Raw genomic sequence first — 21,339 nt, 5'->3', positions numbered from 1 at the left:
TTCGAACAGTGCAGACACCCAATAGCAGGTTGTTGACTAATTCAGACGTCCTCTAGCCCTTAACTGATCCCTTGCAACTTGTTTCTGCGCCGCATGGGAGCATATGTACAAAGGCATGCAGCTGCCAAGAGGCCCATGAAAACTGAAATTAAGTGTGTACACAAGGTTTATATAAGGACAGCAACAAACAAAAAAGGTTTTAGAAAAATGATATGAAAAATAGCCTTTTTGGTCATTATGATCTCATAACAGTAGGCAGCATAAGAAACAGGTCCTAATTAAATAAATCATAACGTGGCAGCGAATTTAGTTCACATTGGAGAGTGAAACAATACAATAAAGGGAAATAGATACCATGGAATAATTCTTTAAATTGAAAACAAAAAGTGCTTGTATTTAATTAGCTTTTGGTGCCTACCAATATCTTTTGAGGTAATTTTTCGCCTTGTTTTCAAGACCGGTTGCGTTGCTTCCACTGACCCGGGAGGAAAAGTAATTTCTCGCCTGACTGGTGCAGGCTGTGGTGGAGGAACAGCGACTTGGGAGTGCGAAGCAGTGGGTAGGGTCTTTTGCATCTTTCCAGAGGGCAAAAAGGAAGGTTTGCTTGGAGACATTCGGTTCTCTAAGCGCTGAAAAGAGGCAGGACTTGAAGACCTAGAGATGTGGTTTGGCATTGCCGGTGGTGTCTGGTAAGAAGATGGAGGTGGCCGGGTAGGTGGCATGTTAGTCGACGGAGACATGTACGCGGGCTGGCGCTGACTGACATGAGCAGGCCACGGGCCTTCATGGTTGATCCGCTGGTCTGGTGTAATTGGTTCATCAGTGCGGTTCATTGATGGATAGGCTGGAGACTGCGGAGGGACACCAGGACCTTGTCTGTTAGGATATGGATAAGGCATATCATTCCGTGTGGGCCACATACTGGGTTGAGGAGTTTCACTGGTGTTGGATTGAATGTGCCCAGGCATCATTTGAGGGGGAATTGGATGTTGTGCCATTGGTCCCGGTCCAGGCATCCTCTCCCTATTGTAAGGATAGGGATATTGTCCTTGCATCGGCCTTCGGTCAGGTCCAGTGTAGGTGTTGCCATACTGGTTATACATTTCTGGCTGTTGGTTGCCATACTGCATGTTGTACATGTCCCCTTCATGACGCTTTGCAGGCGGGCCATACATACCATCCATGTGGCGCTTGTAGTTCTGGAATTGAAAGGATAGCAACATCACCATTACTGCATAAAATGCTAAAATAGAGAAAGTGACATGAAATCAGGACAAACATGCCTGCCCAATATCTACCAAGGGCAAGGCTAAAATGGTCTGCGATTGGTCACTAAGCAATATGCAACAGCATGATTTTGAATTAAACCAAGAGACAACACCTTCATGAAGCGATATTTACAGAGCATTATTATGCAAAAATCATCTTTTGAAGACCATATCATTTCACACAAATGCGACATGATGGAAATGCACAGACTTGCATCCTGCATTATGTTGAAAGAACTGTAAAGTTGTATCTATTCACCCTGATTTGTGGCGCTGCAAATCGCTTGCGCTTTAAAGCGCACACCTGGAGGGAGATTTTGCCTCTCCGAGTAGAGCGGCTACTTTTTCATCTATTGCAAAACAGCTATTCTTTCTGCGGCTTGTGCTGAAATATTGGAATTATGTTAAATCATGAAGTGAATGCCATTTACTCAAGTGGAAATCTAAATTGGATTTCTTTTGAAGTACAGAAGGTTCCCACATTCGCACTCTGACGATTGCGTACTCAACTCTAGAATGGGAGCCAATAGCTTATAGGAAGTCCTTTGGTGTGCGAGCTGTGAACTTCATGCACGAATTACACTCACAAACCTACAAAGCAACTGCCAATAACTGTTTTGACTTGCCTCAAAATTATTTTGTGGCTGGATCCTCCCTTTAACTTCTCCCCCACCTTTTTCTAAGAACAAAGCTAAGTTAAACTCTTTCTTGAACTAGACACTGCTGCCATCAACATATGTTACAATCTAATGGGCTTATCCTCCACTTCCTTTTCACAGGATTCACAACACTAGATTCTTGCATTATTATAGAACCAGGAGTACAAATCTCAAAGCAGAGTTGACAGCATCATTCAAATCCACTAATACAACTTTTGCTGACCAAATTCCTTGACTGTTTCTCCGTTTATTTCACTCAAATATTTTTGTTGACTTCCTGTTCCGACCATATTATACTTCCGCTTCCATTGAAGAATTTCATCAAAGTAAAATTTCCATCATCACCTTTCCAACCCTTTCTTTCCCACCCGGCAAATGCATTCCACTAACCATTCTATTTAACGCACTCCGCCCCTGCTCTGTTTTCACACATTCCTGTGAGCTTCAAAGTGGAAGTACCAGACCTCCAATGTACTGTTTACCCTGAGGTTTCCCACTTCTATCCTTTACGTCCTTGGATTTCTCCTTCAGTGATCAATTTTATATTTTTCATTTATGATATGTACTTTGACTAGAACCATTTTATAAATCAAGAAAGAACAACAAATACATCCATCTACAAGCTGCTGCTTTAGTTTATTCCTTACTTGTTGCTGAGGGTACATCCCGGGCTGATGGCCTCCGTACGGAGGCTGTCCTGAAGCTGGTCCTGGACCTGGATACTGCTGTCCATATGGCTCATGCCTACAAAGAAAATACATACAGGCATTTAAGCTTGTTCCTGTTGCACATTCAAGTCTATGGTCAGTGAACTTAATCAGGCCTCCTATCAATCAATCAATTAGCATTTATAGAGCATGGGACTGTCACCCCTGGGGGTATCGGGGCGCTGGGGTGCGAGGTGTCCATCGAAAAGGGAAGAAACCAGCAGAAAAAGGCAAAGCGGAGGGCAGAAAAGGCAAAACAGGCGGCAGAAAAACTAGCTGAAGAGGCAGAACAGCGCAGAAAGGGTAAAAACAGAGGGCAGAAAAATTAGCAGAAAAGTCCATACAGTGGGCAGAAAAACGAGCAGAAGAGGCATAACAGAGGGCAGAAAAAGTAACAGAAAAAAGCAATACCAGGGGAAGAAAAACTAGCAAGAAAGTCAAAATAGAGCAGAAGAGGGAAAAACAGAGGGCAGAAAACCAAGCAGAAAGGCCAGAAAAACTAGCAGAATAAGCAAAACGGTGGACAGAAAAATGAGTTGGAATGCAAAACAGAGCAAGAACAAGCAGAGGAGCCATAAACAGAGGGCAGCAGGTAGACAGGCAGCAGAGGATAGCGGACTGCGTGCAAACTGGACAGAACTGTAGCAAGGGAGCTGGTATGAGAGCCTGCTCAAGGTCCTGTGGGGACGGTGGAGTGCTGGGTGATGGGAGGAGGGAAATGGTAAGAGGGAAGAAACCAGTAAAAAAAAAGCAAAACAGACAGCAAAAAAACCGAGCAGGAATCCAAAACAGAGAATAAGAGGGCAATACAAAGCGCCAAAAAACAAAAAGAATAAGGCAAAACAGAGGGCAGGTAAATTAGCAGAAAGTGCAAAACAGAGGGCAGAAAAACGAGTAGAAAAAGCATAACAGAGGGCAGACAAACGAGCAGAAATGGCAAACAAGGCAGAAAAATGAGCAGACAAGACAAAACGGAGCAAGAAACGAGCAGAGGTGGCAGAAACAGAAGGTAGCATGTAGAAAGGCAGCGGAGGGTAGCAGACTGCGGGTATGCTGGACAGAGTAACTGTCGCAGGGGAAGCTTGCAAGAGAACTTGCTGAATTGGGTTGCACAACGGCCTCCATTAAGTAGGTCTTGTGGGGAAGGCTGGGCACTGGGTGGTGGGTGATGGGAGACCGTGGGAGGAGGAAACCGGAATGAAGAGGGAAGATACAAGCAGAAAAGACCAAACAAAGGGCAAAAAATGAGCAAGAAAAGTAAAACAAAGGGCAGAAAAACAGGCAGAAAAGGCAAAACAGAGCACAAGAGGGCAAAACTGAGGGCAGAAAATTGAGCAGATAAAGGCAAAACAGCCGAAGAGGGCAAAAAAATGAGCAGGAAAGGCAAAACAAAGGACAAAGTAAAACCGAGGATAGAAAAACGAGTAGAAAGGGCAAATCAGAGCAAGAAAAGGGCAGAGGAGGCACAGAGTGGAGTAGGTACAAAGAGGTTAGCGGTCTGCGGGCAAGCTGGACAGGAACTGTCATGGGGAGCTGGCACAAGACAAGCCCCTACGGAGGTGTGCTTTGGTGAAGCTCTTTTTTTATTATATTGCTATAATTACAACTAAGTTGATGTGTATAAACGCTCGGCTACATTCTAGTGATGTTAACGCAGCATAAATAAATAAAATAAAAGGAAATGGGAAGTCCACAAAACTTCAGAACCTGACCTTTAGTTGTTAGCTGTATTCATTTTGAACACTATGTGAACCTGCCCCCTTATCCCAAAATAGTATTTCAGATTTCAGAGTAAAACCTCCAAATGTAATTGCTAAAAGTTTTTAAAATAACTATTTTGCTTTTAACACAGCAAAGTAAAAAAACAGCTTTGCTACCGGACTTTAATAACTGGTGGTATAGCAATAAAAAAGCAACTTCATTACTATGCGTCAATTGCAGAAATTCGAAAGCAAGCAAAGAATAACAATGAAATCACAAACTTGACATAGCTTTTTCTCAATACTCGTAGACCAACCCTATCCTCATGAATGGAATGAGGACATCATTTCCCCAATATCCCACACATTTTTTAGTCTTTACATTGAGGACGAGATGTGAGGTGTTAAAAAGACAGCACTGACACTTGAATATTCCCAGTGTGTGTTAATCTTCCGATCCCAACCAAGCAGCTCACATCCTTAATTGGCTAGACTTTGGACACACTGTATTAAGTGAGATTCCTGAATCCTTATTCGCCAACTGAAAGCCGTCCTAAACTATGCACTCTACAAAAACATTTAGGCCACAGAGAATTGTTATTAATCTTGCTATTGCATGAATTCCTTCATGAAAGTTCTGAAATTTTGCAAGAGCAAACTTTCAGGCCCTTTCTCCTACAGACACTGTTTCGTCAATTAAATGACTCAAGGACACATTTTCTTCTCAAGCCGGGTACCTTGATATCGTCTCAAATGACTATTCCTGAACTTCTGGGCAACTTTCTAAGATACCTAGAAATGCATTTCATCAAAATCACAAAATTCTGCGTAATTTTCTGAAATGTTTACAACAAATTTACAATGACTGTCAAATGAAGCCAAGACCAAAATAAAGTTCTGTTACAAAATTCAATTGACGAGCGTGCAAGGCAAGAGGAAAAACTGATTATCAGGAAGTGTTGATATTCAGAACTTCCCAAGCACAAAATCAAACCTTGAAAAGTGTGGCAATATCACAAGAGAAAGGTCTAAAAATTGATTTAAGAAATCAACTAGCTCTCCTATTTTTAGGAAATAATTAAAAACTCACCTTTTCTGTATTTTCTTGAACTAAGCTACGATGCGTCATTGGACATAATCTTACTTTATTTACTGCTTTGTTCTGCTTTGCAGGCCATTTTTGTTGTATAATGTTTTGTCCATAGCAGCACTGTATACCCCCTTCCACGCTGATGACGAGCTGGGCTTGTCATGGCGTAGCCTCCTCGCACGCTGATGACGAGCCCAGCTCGTCACGTAAAGTGCGGTTTTGAAAATCTCAGCGTGCGAGCGGAATTCCGCTAGCGCGCATCAGGTTACACAAGCTTTTAATAATGATTAAACCTGTAATGCTAGCAAATGTCGAGGAACAGAATTGATTTCTTGAAAAGGCATGATAATGCTGCCAGCGTATCTTACTAGGTAACAACAGACTAAAACGGATGTGACATACCTGCTCTTCAAAATGGTAATCCTCCCACCTGATTTTTTATATCAATTACTGATGGAATTTGCTACTGGCGGTTAGAAAAACAAAGATTGTTGGGAAAATGGATTTGCACCTTGGACTGAGTCGTAATTTTATTTATAAGATGCTTACTACCCCTGACGAGGCATTGAAGCTCTTTCTCAGATAGTAGCACGCTCATCTGGAACCCAAAAATGATTAGTGGTGAATTAGTATAGGGAGATATGAATTTCATAGCATCCTTTTTAGGATCATCTGTCAATTCTACTCTGAGAAGTAACTTATTGTGGGGAGTCCATGGCTGAAGTCTGTTGCGCACCCTCTGATTGTCCTGCTCAAAGTACAACATCCAGCGCAATCCTAGTTCCTGTTATTGTTGTGCTGATTTGCCAAACTACATCAAATTTGTGTGCTGTTGCCCACTAGATGCATATTTACTATGTAAGTGTGTGGAAGAGTCACTTATTACATCTTATGTAATATAGGACCCAATCTGTCTGTTTGGATCAAAACACAAAAGAAAAATTAGGGGATACAGAAATTAAATATCAAATCAAGCATTCGGCCACAAACAAGCAGTGCTTCATCCATGCGTTTGTCTGTTCACCTTTGCTGTCCTGGATACCGGTTGGGGGAATACATGCTCGGATCATTATTGGAAGGCGGCATGTTACTCTGACCAGGAGGCCCCATGCTGCTTTCCGGACCCATATTGTGCTCCGATCTGGAAAATGACAATAGTACATTATGATAAAAAAGATTTATACAAATCCAATTTTTAATTTTAGCACCTCTCAACAACATCATTTTGAGACACACTGATATTTTATTTCTGAACACAACGGGATGTGAGCGAAACAAGATAAGCTGAATAGAAAAAAAGAGTAAACACGTTTGAATAAAAGCTACAGTGCTCAACCTACACATTTTTCTGTTTTTTAAGTGAAAACGTACAATATTTGTATATTGAATGAAAGAAGGAGTGAAAACGTAGCCCACTGTATCCATCATTTACAGCAATATGTATGTTTCCCTTTAAAGGTCAGTGGAGCAGAAAAAAAGTAGACCATATTCGCAGTTCTAAAGAATATGAAGAGGAAGGTAGCAGTTACCTGTCAAACTGGGTTTGCAGTCGAAGCTCTTAAAGATTCACATGCTGTTCATTTTCAGCCATCTTGTAGTTAAGTTCAGAAGTATTTATTTACAAACGTTTTACCCTACAGGGCATCGACATGGGGGAAGTATAACTCACTTTGACAATGACCATAAGAAAACACTGAGCTGTAATATGACCTCAAGTTTAGATTCTTTTTCAGAGAAAACACACATACACTTTCTAGAAGTTCTTCAAAGGCTTTCTAACAGGTAAGTAACTGGTCTCTTTAAATCTCTGCCTGAGTCACATGTTTAGCTGTAATAAATCTGTGAGGAGGGGAGCTTCAAGGGTGGTTAATACTAAACAAATGTCTAAGCACTGACTTCCCAGTGCAGTTTCTTTGCATGCTTTTATATTTACACAATAGAGTTTAGTGAACATGTGTCCTGGGTGAGGATGCTGCAGCCATGCATGCGCACGTCCTCCAAAGATACAATGGACGTGAAGGCTGATATTGCTCCCTTCTCTCTAGTCGAACGAGCTCTTGGGTTGACGTCGATAGTTTTGTTTACCTACTTTAAACTATTTGATAGTTCCTACTAGCTATCTGGCAATGGTATCTTTAGTAACAGCTGTAGTCAACGCGTGTGATGCACTTGCTACGAAGAATTGTGTGGGTTTCCTAATATCTTTAGGGTCTTGGTATGTGATCTCATAATCTCCTTGTCTTTTAAAGTGCTCAAGTATGGTTCCTGCAGCAAGGGTGATGCACTTCAACGAGTCCTTATGCAGGGTTCAAATGCTGACTTTATTAGCCCTACTAGAACCAGATTTAAGAGGTGTAGTGCTTGTTTCTACCCCTGCTGTAAATCACAACAGCCAGCAAGTGCAGTCCTAAAGAGGCATAGCCAAGCTTGCAGTCATCATGTGTGTTAAAGATCTCACTATGCAGCGTCTTATTCTACTAGGAGCTACTGCGAGTGTCCCACCCAATATGCGAGTTCTGCTTTAGAGCACAACACGTCCTTGTGCAAGGCCAATGTGTCTCCCTTATGACATTTTACATTTTCCCTTGAATTAAGCTAGTTAAAGACCAAACCAGTGAGCTACATTCCCCTTGGAACCTGGGTGAAATACCTTCTCCCCCTTGCATCGTTAGTATGTCCTTGGAATCTTCATTACATTGCATCAAACCATACGCATCAGATATGAGTACACATTTTGGCATGGCAACTCTTTAGTTGCAATGATCAATGTCATGTTGGAGACTTTGAACATTTCTATATTAAATGGGATCCGGGGTGTCGATGGAAAAGCGTAAGTAAATGTGCCAATGCAGTGCCTTCCCAATCACCGGGGACGGTGATGCCTGGATGCAAAGCTTTGCCATGCTTTCTTCTTTCTAGTTGTGAACAGACCTATGTGAGAGGTGTCCCACATAGGAAACAACTATTCTATAACTGATGTTGCCCTCTTTTGGAATTCCTTTGGGAGGTGTTTAATAAGATCCTCTGAGCCATTCCCCTGTTGGCATGCGTACATATTTAACAGTGCATTCAAGTTAGCTGTGCGCCGCTGCGTGGGTGCTGCTCTGACTTTTGGTGTCCACAGCCTCTTGCAACCTTTGTGTAGCGGTGGGGGGCATTTAAGTGGCTACGGCATCACTTCCGGGGTGGTATGATGTCGATGCGGAGCCGCATGATGCCACCTGCCAGCACGCTGATGCAATACTGAGAAAAAATCTAGGAGTATTCACAGGGTGAAGAATCTGGGGTTAGAAGTATCCATCAGAAAAAGTGTTATATATTACATGCAACGTCATCGGTAACAACTTATAGTATCAGAGAAAGTCCATTGTTCCACAAGCGCATACTCTGCAATATTGGTCTTTTTACTTTCGCAGTCTCTGGATACTTACTAGAGGAGCCTTCTCATCTGCCAGTAAAAAGATGACAAGTATTTATATTACATGTATTTCCTTACCAAAAGCTGAAATAAGATCCTCTGTACTTGGTTGTGTTTTCCTTATTAAAGAATTGACAAGGTTTACTTTTAAAAGGGGTACACAATGTTATGAAAAATTATTTAAATACAGACTTTGGCAGAAATTCAATGAGCTATTACATCGGCACAGTTTGCTCTCTCTTTTGTTGAGCTCAACTACTTAGAAAATATTTCTAATCACTTTCTGAAAATCCCTACGAAAGCTGGTTGTGCCTGAAGTGTTTTCGCTTGGTCACAGTAACTTATTCCGAGGTTTTAAGTAATGTATTTAAACATAGATAGCAGATCCGTCTGCCGATTACATAAGTGGCGTCAAGTTTGGGGAGAGGATATAGCCTTACGGCTAGAGGGGTCGACCTTTGACCTGGGGAACCGGGTTCGAGTCTCGGCAACGATGCTCAACAACCTGTGATTCTGGGCAAATCACTTAATCTCCCCGTGCCTAACAAAAAAATGTGTTCATCTGTAACGAAACTGGTGCTCATGTAAAGCGCTCCGATACCCGGTGTCTTTTGTCTCGTTCGCGCTACATAAAACTGTTTAAAAAAAAAAAGTTTTGATTATAGTTACAATTTCCAGTCTTCATACAAACCAAGAGGACTTGGGCACATTTACCATAATATAGTAAATAATTTAAACTGCAGCTGTTAAATGAAGGGCCTTAGAGAGAACAAGGATCATTCACAAAGAATATTGATAATTTTGGTACAGTAACTTAACACATTGTCTGAATAAAGAATGTATGAATTAGGCAATATAGGCATGTTATGAGACATCCCAAAAGTTACACAGCAGTCATTTAAGATTATGTTTCTATATACAAAGGAACATTCGTAAAATGTGTGAAAATGATAGACGTTGATAGAAGAAATTCTACTCTGAAATGAAATAAATGGCAGTAAAAAAACACATAGTAGTAAAAGTCTACTTGGAGTGGTTTGCTTCTGGCACTGATTTGTTCCGCCAATCACTGTGCTTAAAATGCTTGTAATGGCTGCTGTTTGGCTGGCTGCTGAGCTCAGTAATAGAGTGAAGTGGGACATGAAGAAGACAGCGGTAGTGCACTTCTGGGCCTGCCTATGCTGTGTGGCATTAGAGGGTGGGCCCAAACAGACTTATTATCCATATGCTGCTCAGCGTGAATAGCTGGTACTTTCTCTTCCCCCCTCATCTGACACAACGGCAGGCAGGCACTTAACAGCTGGTAATGCCCGCAGCACAGAGCTATAATGCTTAATTATCTATAACAAAGGAGTTCAGTGTATCCGGGCCAGGAGAAACTTCTCTCCAGGCCCACACGTGTCTGATATCTGGGCTGTACTGACTGACTACATAAAAACAGTGCTAATATATACACACACACGTGTACAAACAAAATTAATGAAAAGGGCACAGTAGCAGTATTAAGGGATACGTAGGTTCTTACAAAATTGTTTTAGAGGTATTGTATTAACTTCTATTGGATATTGAACATGTCTTTGCCCCCCCACCCCCCAGTGGATCAGATTTGACTAAGGGTTCAACAAGTGTTATTTTCCTCAGAGTGAGAAAATTAGAAAAATGTTAAATTCAAACTGCAATTAATCATATGGACAGCATTTAAACAGGGTACATTTCTTCAGGGGCTAGTCATTTCGAAAAGTGCTGAAATGGACAAAATTGATTCACAGATGGCAGCAGGCACCCGAAACTAATATGAAATGGCTTCCAAAAGCTCTGGTTTACTGTAATACGCTAGGATTATTGTTTGAACTGAGCTTTGATATTATGAGCCAAGCCATCGACTGACTGAACACATTACTCATGCAATGACCCACCTTCTGAACTGATGTCCACGTTCCATTACTTTAGAAGTTGTTCCCTTTACCTTGTAAGTTGTGGAGTGCTGTGTTTCCGGTTCATAACATGGACATCATTTAGGGGTCACAGCTGCAACCCCTGCTTTGCCCTTTGCGACATTGTCACTGCCTGTGTGACCCCTTGCCTCAGAGGTAGCCAAGATGTATCAATGAAAAGTGGTGGATTGTATGCTTGAATTAATCTCAGCCACTGGCAATTACTCAGGGCTTCATCTCAGGCCAGCATTATTTTTTTACACCATGTCACTTCAGTTTGGACTAGCGATATGCAAATCAGTCTTGAGCCTGCCCCAATAGGAACAGTCCACCTTGAACTGCCAGTCAGTGCCCAAAACAGCTCTGTATAGGTGGTGTCCCACTTGTATGAGCATCGGGGCACCCTCCTTATTTTCTGCCCATTTTTTATTACACTAGTAGAGAATGATATTTACTCACTACTAATGCAATAAAAAAAAATAGAGAACCAGGAGCTGGAATTCAACTCTAGCTTACAGGTGAGTTAAGTAAAAAAAATAATTTGTAAATGTATGTTGAGAATGCTGGTGAAAGCGTGTTTGTGTTTGAGCGAGCATGTGTATCTGTGAGCATGTGTCAATTTAATGTGTGTAGGGAGTTAGAGCCAGTAATAGGTAGTGACTCAGGATGAGTTACACTGAGTGTCAGAGTATGAGAGTGAAAATGAGAAAGAGCGATTGACTGCAAGTGAGTCACAGTGGGTGTGTGAGAATGAAAAAGTATGAGGGAGAGTTAGAGAGTGACAGTGGGTGCAACCGTGAGTGAGTGACTGAGCCAGAGTGAGTGAGATTAAATGATAACGAGTGAGAGAGTAAGATTCAATGCAAGTGATTGCGACTGAGAAGGTATACGTGAGTGCAAGAGTGAATTTGAGTGCAAGAGTGAATTCGATTGAGAGTAACTGAATGATTGAGAATGAATAAGTCCGAGTATATGAGAGTGAGAATGATTGAGTGATGGTACGAATGAGCAGAAATGAGCGTGAAAGTATGAGTGAGAGTAAGAATGACAATGGCTCCTGGCTCGCTTACAGGTTGTGCAAAATTCGGCCGCCAGAGCCATCTTTGGACTGCCGCGAAGGGCTCGCGCGACGGAGTTGCTTGAGAGACTTCATTGGCTCCCGATTGCCAAAAGAGTCACTTTTAAGATCTTGACTCTGGCTTTTAAGGCTCTCCACGCGACCGGCCCCAAATATCTCCGGAAGCGGATGGCTTTCTACGCTCCCAGGAGGGTCTTGAGGTACGCAATGCAGGCCAAAGCCGCTGTTCCCATTATAAAACGTGCTCGCACCGGAGGTCGTTCTTTCCGGTATCTGGCCCTGTGCTGTTGGAACAAGCTTCCTTTTGTTTTGAGAACTACTTTTAACCTGCTTGCTTTCCGAAAGGACCTGAAGACGTGGCTTTTTGCCCAATAAATTCTTTGCTGCCATGTGGAGGGCACTGTGTTATGTATTTTCCTTCTTTGTTTCTCTTTGCCAAAGCGCCGGGACACTCCATGGAGTAGCCGAGCGCTATAAAAGAGCTTTTATAACATAACATAACATGACATAACAATGGGTGAGTGCCAGAGGTAGTGAGAATGAATGACTGAGGAGTGTAAGTGAGTGAGGATGTGTGTCAATGAGTAAATGTAAGTGAGCATGAGAAACAATGCAATGCTATGCTTGCAAGTCTGTTGTTGGCCCTGGTGTACTGAAAGTATGTATTGGCTTACAGGGGCACATATAGAAAATGAATGGTGCTGGCATACTGGAGGCAAAAGCTTAGCATGACAAGCAAAAGTGACAAAATACTGGCAGGGGTACATTAAAGGTCATTCTTGGCATAATGGGCAACCATGGTGAAATACTGGTAATTGCATACTAGAGAATTCTTGGCGCATGGGGCACATGTGGCAAAAGGCTGGCAATAGCGCACTGGAGGTAATTCTTGGAGTAAAAAAAGACAACCATGGCATATGGGAGGGGGCAACAATGGGAAAAAGCTGGCCCTGACATACTAGAGAGAGTTTTTGACATAAGGATCGCCCATGATATATGGACATTATTAATGGCACATCCTGGAAAAAACTGAGGGAAGCTTTATGTTTCATTGGCTTGGAACACCACAAAATCATTTGAGGGCAGCCCTCTCCCACCACCTTTCCTGAAGAGGTTTGGCTCACTCGCTTCTCCTGCTGGCTACCATTCAGGGCAAGTAGTATGCCCCACCACTTTCAAAGACCAAGTCAGCACCCTAATATAGGTGGCAACAAAAAACACATTTGTTCCCTGTTGTATTCTTATATTAATCATGCAAATTATATGTGAGCTTCGGCGATGTCAATTAGTGTCATTAGGGTTAAGGTCATGTGACTTCAAGTCCAGTAATGATATACAGTTCAAAGAGTGTTAAAACTTCCACTATCTCTGGTATTTTGGTGAATCTTCATCCGTGCAGCATAAGAGGATGTTGTGCCTCTGAGCAGATGACAATTTCATTTAAAAAATATGTGAAATAATTCTGAATCCATCCACTAGATGGCAGGATAAGGCAAAGCATGTTCGTCTATTGCAAATTCAGGCTGCAAAATCTTTGTTTTCACATGCAGACCGTCTGTCTGGTTAGCCAAATTTTGTGGGGTCACAACAAAAAACACTGCAATCCACAAAAATCAGTCTTCATGATATTTTTGCAACAGGCACAAAAAATGCGCTTGCCACAAAGTTACAGTGGCCCAGATGCGCACGGTCCACCAGTCGGGGCAGGAAACGGGGGCAAGGGGCGGAATAACGACTGCCCCTGTACCCAAACCTGCTCAAAACCTGTCTCCAGAAGTCTTTTTCTCTCGGCTATGTCTGCATGCAAGTGATAAAATAAGCTTCCTAGATGTGTGCTGTGCCTCCATAGGATGTTGCTAGAGGCATCACAGAAGGAGAGACGGAAAAAAGATCTCTCTATTGCCCAACCTACTTCTATTGGCCATGAGGCAGCACAGAGTCAAGAAAAGAAGACTTAAACCAAGTTTTTTTTTTAAGACGTGGGAAGCGCTTTTGTTAAAAATCACACAATTTAAAAAAAAAAAAGCTCCAATTTTGTGACAACTTGTGAAACTACAAAATTCTGGTTATTCCGCATAGCAGCTCCCTTAATAGTAGGACGCATATTGAAAAATAAACTTTTCCACCTTTGATTTACAGAACTATAACTTCCAGTAAATTCTGCATACCCTCAGAGTGGAGTGGAGTGATTGTGGATGATCTATGGAGGACTTTTCTCAGTACATGACCAACTTCTACTCTGGGCCTACTCACCGTCTGTCATAGCCGGGACCGTAGGGGTACTGTTGCCGCTGACCCATGGCCATGTTTGGCATGGCTGTGGATGGAGCCTGGTTGTACATATCTTGCATTCCACTGTTGGGCATCTGGCCAGAGGGCATGTATGGCTCACTATTTCCAGACACTGAGAAAAGACGAATGAAAAAGGATATTTAAGTATGACATCCTAGAGAAAATAAGCGGTTGATATTTAAGAGGCAGTAGCATCATCTAGTTCAGTTGACGCGAGGATGGATAAAGCTGTTACAAGTATCACAAGTGGTGGTGCTGCAAAGAATATCAAAAGGGATTGGGGCCGTGTGGTCTGGAAGGATCTAAAAAAATATCTGTAAGACCCTAAACAGCTATTTTCGGCCAATGATATATGCTTTGCCATCAGCGTTCTACTAGTTGGTAGCATCATCATTTGGTTTTGTTTCCTCCACCAGGAGGTGATGTCTCTGGTTTGAGAGATTAGTTGGGATCCAAATATGAAAAGGTGATCTAAAATTACCTCTTATCTAGGAAAAATTTATTTAATAAGGAAATAGAGACGGGTGAGGTTAAAACAAATGTGGATGTGAAAGTGGGATGTATAATGCATCCCTGACATCATGTGCTAAAAAAATGGTTTACATGTTTCAGCCCAAATGCGCCCTCACCGGGTCAATGGCTTTTATCAGGACCAATATTTGGGGGATGCCTTTATTTTCCCACGTCAGGTGGAAGACTATCCCCTGGGTTAACTTGTGTTCCAGTTGTATTCGTACCGGATTGTGAAAAAACACTGTTCTCAGCTTGTCCTAGTTAGATGGGGACCCATAGATTGAGAGGGGAGGGGAGAGTGGTATGGCCGCCCTCTTGTAGTTGCAGCTCGTTCTCCTCGGTCCGGTCCCTTCCGTCCTGGACGGTCCCATCCAATTAGGACAAGTTGAGAACAGTGTTTTCTCACAATCCGGAACGAATACAAGCCGAAAATAACTGTTGAGGGTCCTACAGATTTTTATTGACATCCTTCCAGACCACACCTTCCCACTCCCTTTTGATATTTTGTTCGCAATATACCTGGAAGCCGAGTGGGGTCACAATCACTAGATGCTTCTCTTTCCCTCTTTTGATAATTATTGATTTTTGACGCAAAGAATATGCCAGGACCCCCCCCCCCCCCTCCAGAAAAATCACACTTTCACAAAACTTAAGTATATTTTTATGACGTTACTTTGTTGTGTGTATGTCTGTACTTTTTTAAGTCCCTCCTATGTTATCTGCACTTGTCTTGGACATCGCTCTGGCAGCACCACACCACAAAACAGACTTCACAAATCAATTTTTTGTAATTAGACCTCAAGTTTGTGGACTTGTAGGAAGGAATAGGCTCGTGGTGGTGGCAACAGGCAAGCACCATACTGAAGTACCTTTTCTCATGCCAACAAACGGGTCCTTATTCGGTTCGTAGGGCATTCTTCCCATCATGTCTGGCATGTTCATTCCCTGCTGGTAAGGTGTGTTGGGGGTCATAGAGTTCCGTTTTTGGTATGGAGCGTCCCCCGCGTCAGAGAAGGGATCTTGAATGCTGACCGCACTGTTTCTAAAGGACAGAACAGAGTGTGGTAAAGCTGTGAACCAGAAAAATAAACTCCTTGCATCGAGCAAAAAAAACCACCTTACACATGTACATGCCATTTATATTCAAATTCACTGCAAGGCGGATCTATCAAAGCTATTTGAATCATTTTCATTTTTCTGAGTGTCTATGGCACAAGCTGATTTGTGTGGCACCACCCATGTTCAGCAAAACAAAAAAATAGACAAAAAACCAATAAGAAGTTTATTTTTTTTAACAGAAGTGACCATACAGTCGCTCAATTTTGGCACTACAAAGGAAAAGGCAGGTAGAGTTGTGAGGCAAACTCGGGGACAAGGATCCCATATTACAGCCCCACAGACACTTTCAGGATCCATGCAAAAGCAGATGCATTTTCAGAATCATTATAGGGGTTTATATACAGTTCTACAAGTTGAGGAAGGAAGAAAAAACATTTAGGGCAATCAATACACCGAAAATAGCTAAAAATAAAATAAAATTAAAAAATGTTTCTACCTTTTCCATATTTTAGCAGCAGAGTCATATGTTTCAGTCTGTGGATTTTTTACTAAACTTCCCCTAACATATTTTGTTCCACAAAAGACAATCTCAGAATCATTACTGATAACCATGCCAATACTTTATCTTATTGTCATTAGCCGACGGAGTAAGTTTAGCTATGAGATTTCGCATTCCCATGCAAACCCGGCAAACCTAAATGAAATTATTTTCATCCAAAAACAGAGTTGCCCCCAGAGGATTTGATCCCCATATACATTCAAGTTGTGACCATAATAAAGTAACGGGTAGGTTCAGATGAAGGAGAACGAAGGAGGATGGGTAATTAAAGGCAGGGTAAACAGCACACAAAAGCCAGCCCGAAAACACATGCACTCTCGTGGAATGCTTAATGAAAAAGAAAAAGGTATTTCCCTAAATGCAAGCAGTGGAAGGCAAACAAAAGCATGGTAAAAAGGTTATACTACAGGGGAGTGACAAACACAAAAAGAGAATGGTTTAGGAAAGCAAGCCATCGAATTTGAAGCAAGTAATAACAAGTGACCATCAGGTTAACCAATGGTAAGCCCTGGCCGATTTCTATGCCCACTATAAGATTGGGTAGGGTCCAGAAGAGTTCACACAGACCGCTAATATTCATTCATCTAGTAGGCTGGCCCGCTAATTACTTCAATTGACTGTAATTTGCTTTATCATTTGAATTTGTTATATTTAAACTAAATCACAATTTCAGATTTGCCTACTAGTAGGAAATCCCTCTGTATAAGCCCCTAGGATATTCACACAATTCAATTTCTACTGTTCATAATACAAAAACTAACGTTCTGAAGCAGATACCCAGCATCAAAAATTTCACTTGACTGCAATTTTTCAATGGGAGAACCGATAATGGTTCCAATAAAAATGTAACTATTCCCATAGTAAGCCTTTTCTACAATGTGTATACTGTACCAGAAGAAACATAGGCTTCATAATACAGTTTTCGTGTAGTCTTGTAGAGGTTTCCATTTTTACAGCCAACGAGCACAGAGGTAAGTCTGGTCGGTGATCAGTGTGTATAGTAGTGTAATCTTTACAAATGTTCAACATTAAATACCATTAAATAAAACCCGTTTTTCCAAGGGTCTGATCTGTCAGAAGAATGCATTGGTGTGCTAAGTACACTAGTAACGAAGATGAGAAATGTATTAATATATGAAAAAATACACATATACCTAAATGAATACGTACCTTCCACTTGGCATTGGTTGCATATGCCCATGAGGAGTGGACGCGGGGGTTGGGGGCTTCAAGTCACCGGGCATTTCGGCCATGGAATTGCTGCCAGTGGACTGGGGAGTATGGGGACCCTGCAGGGACCCAGAATTTGCTGGATTGTGAACAGAAAAAACCCAGAAAATACGGGTTAGGAAGTAACGCCAAACAGTAGTCATTTACTCTTTCACACCAAATGAAATAGAAAAATGTATTCCTTAGTGCACATCACTGACAACTGAAAACAACAGAATTCCTGACGGGTGGAGCGCTCCGACTCTACACAACTAGGAAGTGATAATTTAATTGGTTGGGCAATTGCGCTTTCTAGGGGCTAACATCGTTACATCAAGGCCTAGCCCTTCAATTTAATGGGAATTCAGTTACCCATGATGCAAGTACATTTGGAACTCGAAATACTCTTTCTTAGAAGTCTGACATAACACACATTATTGGACATTGAAGACTCACTTCTATACAGAGATAGGAACTGTGTACTACTGAATGTGCCTTTCCCACTGAACAAAGATGACACGTTCCCTCTAGTTTGAAGAATGGAGGCAGGGTAGTTTTCTAGGTACATGTTGAGGATAGAAATGGGAAGGAAGTGATATTATGCTAAAGGGGACGGAAAGCCGGATCAGGTTATTCTTACAAAGCGATGCTAAGACTAGAGACAGAAACCTTCGAGAATCTTCTAAGTAGGTGGGGGGGACACTTTCTCGTGGCTGGAGTTTACAATGGCATTTAGAAAATAATCAGTGCCTGGGGACCGGTGCATTATAGGCTCTCTGTCTATTGCATCCTGTTAGGTACAACACCCATATGTAAATGTCTTATTATATACATATGAACTACCGCCCTGACCCAATGCGAACAATCAAATTATACATTCCCTGAAGCCATACAAGATGAGGATATTAAAAAAATATTTTGCACGTGCAACTCTTGAAAATGAAGAGAATGCGTGGTGTGGGGCGTTTACGTTTGCTTTTGTTCAGCAGTGTCGTTTTGCTAATGTTTAAAACTTTATATACTATATATGGCCACTCGGTGGCAGCCTCGCTCGTCCGTTGATCAGAGGGGGCGGGAGAGATGCGAGTGTATTCGTGTGTTTTGAGTGACGGAAAAGAAATCAGATTTTCAAGGGGAGGGGGCTTTCACACTTACTGGATTAACAATATATGAAGAAGACCAGGAAGTACAACGTATCACACTGTAACCACATATTTTCTTATTCACTACCTAGTCCTCGCAAACATGATCAAACAGTTTATTTATCGCACTACGAATCAATCACCCAATCGGATGTATGCCCTCCACACTTTCTGCCTGTGGGGCTGTGTCGACGCTCTTCTTGTATCACGTTTCTGCTAGAAACAATTTCGCTGCCGTAAATTAAAAAAAAACAAGCTAACTATGGTGCACTTCAATCATATGCTGATGCTTGCTTGCCTGGCTACTGACATTTTGGAGCTTGTCTGACAGGGTAGCCAGCCAGCAATTCACAAATGTGTGGGTCTAAGGTGGGTTAGGGAAGTGGACCTGCTAAATGTACGGCCAGGGCTTTAAGTGGGCCGGGTCTCAAGGGGTCTGAGCACCGGCAGTTTTTTTCAGGGGGCCTCGAAAGGGGTCTCTGTCGGGCTCTGTTTTGAGCCCTGACACAGGCAGCCCGTTTTTTTTCCCGGACTGCAATGACCGCTGTTTGCTGTCACTGCAGTCCGGAAAAAAGTGCCATGGCTCAAAACAAAGCCTGATAGAGACCCGTTTCAAGACAGCACCAGGCACATGGATGTGCGCTGCTCACACTGCTCACTTCTCAGCAGTAGAGAAGTTACAGCATGACGTCATGCCAGGGGAGCGTTGTGGGGGAAGGGAAATCCTTTAAGACTCATTTTCTTTCTGGATTTCCCTTCTCTTTCTCAAACTCAGGAGCAGCAACATTTTGGTAGGTTCACCAAGGATTTAATTGGAAGCTTTGTCAATATCATATACAAGTCATAGTTGCAGCTTATTTAGCTTCTGCAAGTAATAACCATTGACAAAGCCAATATTACTTACTTATTGTAGGTATGATGTTACTTGTATCAAATATCTGGATGCAATGACGGAAACAGCAAAATACAAGTCGGGCGGCACACTATACTAAGCACAGATTTTTTGCGTAAGTGATTTAAAGCCACGCCCCTAATTACACTGGCCACGCCCCTTTGAGAGAACCCCCCCAGTTTTTTCACCCCACTTAAAGCCCTGTGTACGGCCCAGTTGCCACAGTAGTACGCACGGCCATGCCAGCTCTGAACAAGAACAAGTAGTTCTGCCTGGAGGCGGAGTAACACGGACCACTCTCCTAGTGTGGAGGACCGCCTCAGCCGCCGAGACTGGTGACCGCGGAGGGTTCCATCTCAGGGAACGTCGACACGTGTCACCTGAGAACAATGCTGCAGAAATCAGACGCTATTGAATGCATGGTACATACATGATACATGGACCTGAACCTCACCATATGTGACTAATTCACAATCTGCCTTATAGAGGAACTATAAGTGGCATCTCAGATGGTTCATTCCAGGCTCAAGGTTGCAGCGCAGTCATGGAGAAATCTGTAAGGAGTTTTACAAATGCAGAACAATTCTCCTATTTAACCCCTTCGAAGCTAATGACGAGCTGGGCTCGTCATGGCGCTTACCTGCCGTGCGCGGATGACAAGGCCAGCTCGTCATGATGTATGGTGTTTTAGATTTTTTAGCGCAGGACGGGAAAACGCCTAGCAGCCATGTGGTTAAACACTTCTGCCAGGGATGAATAGTAGTTACCAGAAGGAATGAATCTATCTACCTTGTGAGGTCACGCTCCAACAGGTTTTCCGGTGATTCGGAAGGGGTGCGAAAATACACATGCAATACTACTCAAAATGCTACTAAAGGAAACCTAGCAAAGAACCCTGTGTTTACACGACGCAGCTGTGTGTGTTGTTTGTGAAAGGGCATGGCCATAGGCCTGATTCAGTCCTGGCCTGATTCAGTCCTGTAAACCATTATATTCTATAGGCTTCACTGGCCTTGGGAAGGGAACACTTGTATACTGGTTATTACCAGTCAAAAGGTGGACAAAAGACATATTGCTATTAAATGCGCTATGTTTGGAATATGGGTTGAGGGCCCTTAATGGAAGGACAAAGAGTGACCAGGGAGGCAACTGTACATTTGACAATGGTCATAGTAAAAGTAGAATAGACTATGTAATTTGTAGCCTTAATTTATGGTATGGGATAGGCGATATGGAAATAAAGGGTAGATTAGAAAGTGATCATAATCCCCTTTGTGTCACCCACACTTGGTGGACGGCCACGCCGGATAATCGAGAGTCAAGTAGTGAAGCAGTACCTGTTATGGCCAATGATATGCGTAGAGTCAAATGGCCAAATGTGCTGGCAAATGTAGCGTCCATGGACTACATAAGTTCGGAGGTGGACAATGCAATTGCCGCAATGGAGATAGCAAATCCTGTAATACCTGGGTCCGCTTCAACGACAGCCATACACGATAAGTTCTTTTCCCTTTTAAAACCACATTTTATGAGATTGAATAATGCAAACAGAAAAGCCCCACTTAAAATGGCTAGGTGGTTTAATAAGCAGTGCAGGTTAGCTAGATTGGAACTGGGTAGGGCAATCAGAAGTAGGGACAAGGTTTTGATCAGCGCAGCCAGGAAACACTACAATGTTAGTATTCGCCAGGCCAAGAAAAAGTGGGATGAAGAATATTGGGATGAGTTGCTGGAAGCCTCCGGGGCAAGGGATTCCAGACTTTTCTGGAAAATCGTGAAGTGGGGCCGAGGTGGCACCCCTAACAACCCAGATAATAAT

The 21,339-nt window shown here is 42.4% G+C and overlaps 1 protein-coding gene across 5 annotated transcripts in view; it reads right to left on the bottom strand.

Annotated features, from left to right (window-relative positions):
• The window catches only part of ARID1B (AT-rich interaction domain 1B), an 843,008-nt gene that overhangs the window by 18,001 nt on the left and 803,668 nt on the right, over positions 1-21,339 (bottom strand). For all 5 annotated transcript variants that reach the window (XM_086926863.1, XM_086926866.1, XM_086926865.1 and 2 more), the window contains 6 exons: positions 17,448-17,586; positions 15,529-15,701; positions 14,108-14,258; positions 6,449-6,565; positions 2,575-2,671; positions 419-1,199 (listed from right to left, as the gene is read on the bottom strand). In XM_086926863.1, coding sequence (XP_086782989.1) covers positions 419-1,199; positions 2,575-2,671; positions 6,449-6,565; positions 14,108-14,258; positions 15,529-15,701; positions 17,448-17,586 — 1,458 coding nt within the window. The remainder of the gene's footprint in view (positions 1-418; positions 1,200-2,574; positions 2,672-6,448; positions 6,566-14,107; positions 14,259-15,528; positions 15,702-17,447; positions 17,587-21,339) is intronic.

This window comes from Lissotriton vulgaris, chromosome 6 (genome assembly GCF_964263255.1).
Source record: "Lissotriton vulgaris chromosome 6, aLisVul1.2, whole genome shotgun sequence".
NCBI classification, from domain to species: Eukaryota; Metazoa; Chordata; class Amphibia; order Caudata; family Salamandridae; genus Lissotriton; species Lissotriton vulgaris.
Note: the sequence above shows the minus strand (reverse complement) of the source record. Positions and strands in the feature narration are given on the sequence as shown.